This window comes from Pinus tabuliformis, chromosome X (assembly GCF_031772625.1).
Source record: "Pinus tabuliformis cultivar Carrire ecotype Pingquan chromosome X, CPIR1, whole genome shotgun sequence".
Taxonomy (NCBI): domain Eukaryota; kingdom Viridiplantae; phylum Streptophyta; class Pinopsida; order Pinales; family Pinaceae; genus Pinus; species Pinus tabuliformis.
Window position 1 is genome coordinate 302151218 of NC_142308.1, and position 6958 is coordinate 302158175.

At 29.5% G+C, this 6958-nt stretch overlaps 1 protein-coding gene across 1 annotated transcript; it reads right to left on the reverse strand.

Annotated features, from left to right (window-relative positions):
- Positions 1–3861: 3861 nt before the first annotated feature.
- On the reverse strand, positions 3862–6405 carry LOC149139618 (uncharacterized). Its single transcript, XM_089450780.1, has 2 exons — positions 6015–6405; positions 3862–3971 (listed from the first exon to the last, which is right to left on the reverse strand). The coding sequence occupies exons 1-2, from the start codon at positions 6403–6405 to the stop codon at positions 3862–3864; spliced, it is 501 nt and encodes a 166-aa protein (XP_089306906.1).
- Positions 6406–6958: the final 553 nt, after the last annotated feature.

The window sequence follows — 6958 nt, forward strand, 5'->3', positions numbered from 1 at the left end:
ATCAATATTGAGAAAGTTCCATTTTCTTAAAATTTAATTCCTTTGTCATTCAATTTTTTATTAAATAATTAAAAAATTACACAAAATTTCACTTTAAGAAATTTGATTTCTCTCTAAATAAATTTTATTCTTTTACATGCTTTTATGTGCATATGTAAATATATATAGCATATGTATTTTTTATTTTTGGATTATCTAATATCACTAAACAACATATTCTTCTATTCTTCTAGGAATATGTAGAGTATATGTAGAGTAGATGACTACTATTCACAAATTAGATGGTATAGAACCTAGCTAGAAAGTTTTGGGGAAAAAACATAATTGATTCAATACTACAAGTTAGTATCTTTATTACAAGGTTTTAAATATATAATTACATAATTTTGAGTTCAAAATTAAGTAATTATGTTCATAAACCATATGTTAAAGTAATAATTATATAGTTTCAAGAAGAAATGAGGCAATTGAGAAATTAATCTATATGATATAGTAAAACCACATGATGCTATCCCAATTTTAATAATTACATGGTTTCAATATATATCTAAGAAATTATTCTACATAGTAAATGATTTTATTTAATTTTATCAAAATCGACATGATACCTACTTAAATCTATCTTAAATCTCGATCTACCAATTTAATTTCTTTTTTGTGTAATAGAGGTTTGCATCTTAAGAGATTTGATCCCTCTATATGCTTGGAGTTAAGATGCCTCTTGGTTGGTTTAATTTCTCCTTCCATATGAATACCATGGGGCAATACCAAGATTCATTTTTCTTTTTATTATTATTTTATTTTTATAGGGTTCTTTCTTCTTCTCTTTTTTAATTTGATGGAATTAAAATGTTTACATTACATTAAATTAATCTTTTTATTTATTTTTATTTTTATGTAATTTGACCGAGTCAAAATATTAACCATTACATTACATCATTTCTAAAAATAAATTTTTTTAAATAATTAAATAATAATTATATTAAATCTACACCTAACCATAACCATACCTGAGATATTTATTACTTTACATCATTTTCCATCGATTAATTTAAAATAAAATAGAAATAATGGTCACGATAAATGTAACTCGAATGATAAATTGGAGTCGCACTTCTCTTCTTCATTTGGGTTCCAGTTCCACTAAAAATTGATATACTAACTTCATAGGAATACGTTTTACATGAAATAGAAATACGCAGAAGAAATTTAACCACACTAAAAATTAAAGAAAATAACAAGAATACTTAACGAAGATATTTATTATATCGCTCTCTAGTAGAATAAACCACACTTGAAACAAAGAAAGGAAAAAAATTATGACATTCAACGCCTTATAATTAAGATTATTACTAATGTTTTAGTATCTTATATCATTCTGAAGTCAAAATTCTTTATAATTCTGAAGTCAAAATTCATTATTATTATACGATTCATTAACATTGTTAATTAAAGTTTCAAAATTCTTTATAGTTCTGAAGTCAAAATTCATTATTATTATACGATTCATTAACATTGTTAATTAAAGTTTCTTATTTTAACATAAGTTAAATTTTACATAAATATTTTATGTAAATAGGTTATTTAGTATAGATTTTAATTTAAACATGAATAATTTATTTTAGTTATAAATGTTATTTTATATTTATTAGAAGTTCAAACCATATAATTATATTTATGAAAAAATATTATTAAAAAATTTAATTAAATTTTTTTAGTAAGAATTATATAATTGAGGGGATGAATATTACATGTATTTGTTTAAAATTATAAAGAATTGTTGTGTTTAGAAGCGTTTTATAGTCGAGTTTGTGATTGTAATTTTATGTTTTGTTAAACATTTTGACTTAATCAAATTACATAAAAATAAAATAAAATAAAATAAAATTATAAAATTATTAATAAAAAGTTTTGACTTGGTCAAATTACATAGAAATAAAAATAAAATAAAAAAGAAATCAACAATTATGATTATATTATAATTACTAATTACTAATTAAACCAACTTAGATCTATTTTAATTATGGATCTACCAAGTGCCAAGAGGGATGAAATCTCTTGAGGTGTAAACTATTAGAGTAAAAAGATATTTGATCTCTCTCAATCCTAGGTTGATTTGAAATTAAGATGAATCTAGGCTAGTATAATTGAGAAATAAATATTATATGATTTTGTTTAAAATTATAAATTAGATTATTAATCATCATATATTTAATTAAGATAAGCACTTATCAATATTGAGAAGGATCTATTTTCTTTAAATGTAAATGTTTTTATCTTCTAATTTTATGTCATGTAATAATTCTTTTATATTAAAAGATTTAAAAATTACACCATAAAAATTAGATTCCTCTCAATATTTGATCAATCCAAAAAAAATTACACTAACAATTTTTAACCTACTTTTATGTACATATTTAAATGTATATGCTTTTTTAGTTATCTAACACCATTTAACAACATATCCCACATAAGTGAATGTAAAGTACCTTGACACTCTCCTCGAAATATGCTATCTAGAACCTAGCTACTCTTGGTGCATTGAGTTTTAACAAAAATAAAAATAAAAATTGAATTACATATAAGTGGCTTCATTACATGGTCTTAAGTATATAATTACATCGTTATGAGTTCAAAATTAGATAGTTATGTTACAAATAATATAATAATGTAACGATTTATATTTTCAAAAGGTAAGGAGAAAATTGTGAAATTAACCTATATATCATAATAAAATGACATGATACTATCCTAATTATCATAATGATATAATTTAAAACATACCCATATAAATAATCTACATAACATATGATTTTATTTAATTTCATGAAAATCCACATAATAGTATTCAAATTATATAATATTTTTAGATATATTACTTGGTTCTAAATATAAAAGTATGTGATTTAATTAAAAAGTAATCATTATTGAATTTTATAATTTAAAATAAAACCATTAAAAATATAAATTTATATAAATTTATATAAATAAAATTTATAAAAGTAGATAAAATTTTAATTATAAATAACATAGACATAAAAACCATGAAATTAGTTCAATTGAATATACCTTTTATAAAATAATATGTAAAACATACCGTTCAATGCGTTAGAACAAAAAGAATTATAAATAAATGAAATAATTTATTTTACCATTCTTAATAGATGAATACCTTTTCGGAAACATCCACACACACATAGATATCGAATTTCATTCATTTTTCTTTAAGAAATCCTTAAACATCTATGCATCTTGTGTTATGGGATCCTAAACTCTTTTGTACAAAATATCATTTAATTAAATATAATTTATTATATGCCATGATAATGTAAAAAACAACATGATAGTTATCCCTCGTTGGTACTAAAGACAAATTAGATACCATTCCAAAGTAGATATGGTGGAGAGTAGATATACTTTTCCCATCAGAGACATATTGTTCTAAAGGCAATTCTGTATAAAAAAAAACCATTCGAAGCAAACATGCCCGGAGAGTAATGATATTTCAAAACAACCATTGTTTTCTTTTAGTGGTTCCCAAACACATATGTAAAGCACCACTCAAAAGATATATAATTAATATATTATGTGTCATGATGATCTCAAACAACGAGACGGTTCAATGATATATGTATCTACTGAAAAATTAAAGCTTAGACAACAATATTCTTAAAATGCTTCAACAACAGAAATCGAAAACAATAGATGTATCTTATAGAAAAGAAAAACTAGACAATCATAATCCTATAATAATTCAACAATAGTGATCAAACAATATTTCTCAAATGCCTCAACAAAAAAATATAGGTACTTAATTAAAACAAGAGAAGCTGCATGGCAGCAAGTCCCTGTCATGAGATCTCAGACCATTCTCATGCAGGTGACAGCAGTATTGACATTGGTAATTTGCGGTCCAGCAATTTCAGTAGCATTGACATTGGTAATTTGTAGTCCAGCAATTTCAGTGCACACTGCACAAAAACACCACCAGAAAGGTAAAGTAAGTAGTCTAGGATTGTTTCTCATTTGCCATAGTCTAGGATTGTTTCTTATTTGCCATAAGAGATCTCAGACCATCCCCATGAGACCATTCCCATGTACTGTCTGTGGATAACACATTGCGTTCTTTACCCATCCAGCGGTTTCTGGTGGAGTGTTTTCGTCATGTCCAAAACTAACTATTTGTCACCTGAGAAGAGGGAGAGGATGGAGGGCTAGTCATTATTTCAGCTATACAACTTCGACTCCTTGTTAGTTGTGGGGCACATTATGAAGTTGCTTTTCTAATGCAGCAATTTTTGCATCAATGTCAGTTAATTTGTGGAGATCCCCTGAGCCATTCAGTCTTGAAATCTCTTCCTTGAGCGTTGTATCTACTAGGCTTCTCGAAGCAGTTTCTTCTGGGCTTGAATTTTCTTCTAAACTCTATTACAGACGATGCTGTATCATTCTTGGGTTTACCTTGATTGTGGAAGTCACCAAGAAATCAAGAAAACGTTGAATACAAGAGGAAATTCGCAGCAGTATTGGGTAATTGCATTATTATGCCAATAACAGACACTGTTCTATTATTCCGGCAATTGATAGGTTGTTGAACATGGCCATCAAACTACCAGATAACACAGAGAAACAAAATACTCGAGAGTCTAAACTGATTATGTAACACAAGTTGAAACTTGCAGCAAAGGGTTGAAACTGAAGTGGAACCCAATAAAACTGGAATACATGGATCAACCATGGATTAATTAGATGAGAGAACTTTGCAACGAGACAACGAGGATTTTGCAACACAGGCCTTGGTTACTTTGTAGGCTGCCTACTAGATGCAAGTCATGGAAGTGCAAGTTGCTTGGGATGAAAACAGATTTAATTAATGTGGCCCAGCAATATCATTTATCTGTGCATATTAAAACATCAATTTATGATTTCAAAGATTATTACTTGCTCTAAGGTCTTCACAAGAGAAGCTGTTGTATCTCAAAATGAAGGCAAGGTGTTCTATTAACTCTGTTTTTGTGTTATTGACTGTACATGTAAGGATGCATTGAATCTAGATTGTATATTAGTGGCATTGAATAGGGACACTAGCACAAACCCAATTATGGCTGACCTATCAAACTGTTGAACTTGTGATGTACAAAGTCAAAATATCAAACCCTCAGACCCGGTTTTAGATAGGTTTGTGCTACTAGTAATCCTATAAGGTCCCAAGTAAACAACAAAATGAAGATATATCACTGTTGAGCCAAGGCCATACAATTTTTTCCCCTTGTGTAAATGTGTGATTTGAACAAAACAAATGTTAGATAATATGCCCTGTCAACGAGGTTAGCACTTCCCCTGCAAGTCAACAAAAAACTAGAAATAGAACAAGGCTGCAACCATGGCCTTGATTTTCATTTCATCATATTTGACATGAGATACGGGTTGCAAGCGTGGACCAAAGATTGCAATCTTTCAGTAATTAAATTTGCAATGAATGCTAGCTTGCAAGAATTAGACTCCCTTATATACAAAGAAGTAAATTTGTAAAGCTTGACAACTTCAAGATTACTTGTTACCTTTTTGAAAACATACTGATCTAATTCTAACATCTTATCTTCACAACCAAAAATGTAAGAAAAGCTAAGAAACATAGTTAAAAAAGCATACACACAGATAACCTCGACACACATTAATGGTTAATTGATAATTGAACAATCCAACACAAAAGGCTTAAAATTCAAGCAGGCACATTAGCATTAGCAGTCACCTCCAGTAATTAAAATATTTGCAGTTGAAATTTTGAATTTGCTGATGAAAAGAATGAATGAGGTATCTTAGGCATTAACCTTATACAAACAGGTATAACCCTCACAGCTGAGTTCCGCTGGTTGAAATAAAATTCAGATACTATTTCTTGGGGAATGGCATATGCATGGGTGGCCTTTTACAAACCTGACATCAGAGATTCATCTTTGAGCAGGTTAGCCCCCAAGACGAGATTCTGAAGGTTTAAATATGTAAAGCCATACCGTTTTGATTGAACTTTTTGTCTTGTGATTCATTGTTGGAGTGATATAAACTTGGATGGCCACAACGAGATGCCGCAAATCCAAATTGAAATAAGACCATCGTTAGTACTAATAACACTATTGCTATTTCATGATCCTTGATGCCGCAACCAGTTGGCATCATAGGGCCATACAAAGTAAATGCAACCTGATAAAACCAAATACCCTGCAATGTAAATGTAATGCCACCTAATAAATCTACCACAAAGCTCTTGGGAAATGTTGCTGCCAATACTGCTGAAATAATACAGAGACCCACAAGCAGCACTAGAATTTGGTGATAGCGGCCTTCAAGACCAGCATGGCTTGTAGAATGAAAGTTAAACAGGAGATACTCTGCAAAAAATGCCATTGCTGCAATGATCTCCAGCACTCCATGTGGGAGAGGCAAGTACCTGTTACGAAACATGGCCATCTCGATTAAAACACAACAGCAGAAAAACAAAAGCACTAGTAACTGCAATCTAATCTGACAAGCATAACAGAAACAAACAATACTGAGAATAGCTCTAGTGATTATAGATTCAGCTCTGTTTCTCATGTCTTCTTGTTGCCTACCACATGTGCTGAAGGTATCCTAATATTTTCTGTTGTATTTTTCAGCTGCTTTGCCTGCTCCAAGTCCTGTGTCTCACTAGAAGAATATTAATGAACCTGCCATTACACCCTCTGTTGAAGCTAAACCTCCACTTAAGAAAAGAAAGAGAGGTTTCCACCTGACCTCAGCACCATCATTCTTCAACAGAATTTGAAGTGCTCTCTGACTTGATAACTTGATCTTCCAATTTGTTAGGTATGCTTGTTAGATTAACAATGCTTGATCCTTGACTTGGTGATATCTGCTAAGATATCCTTCCTTTTTCTTTATTGGCAGTTGATCCTATGTCATGCATGGGTCATCCCGT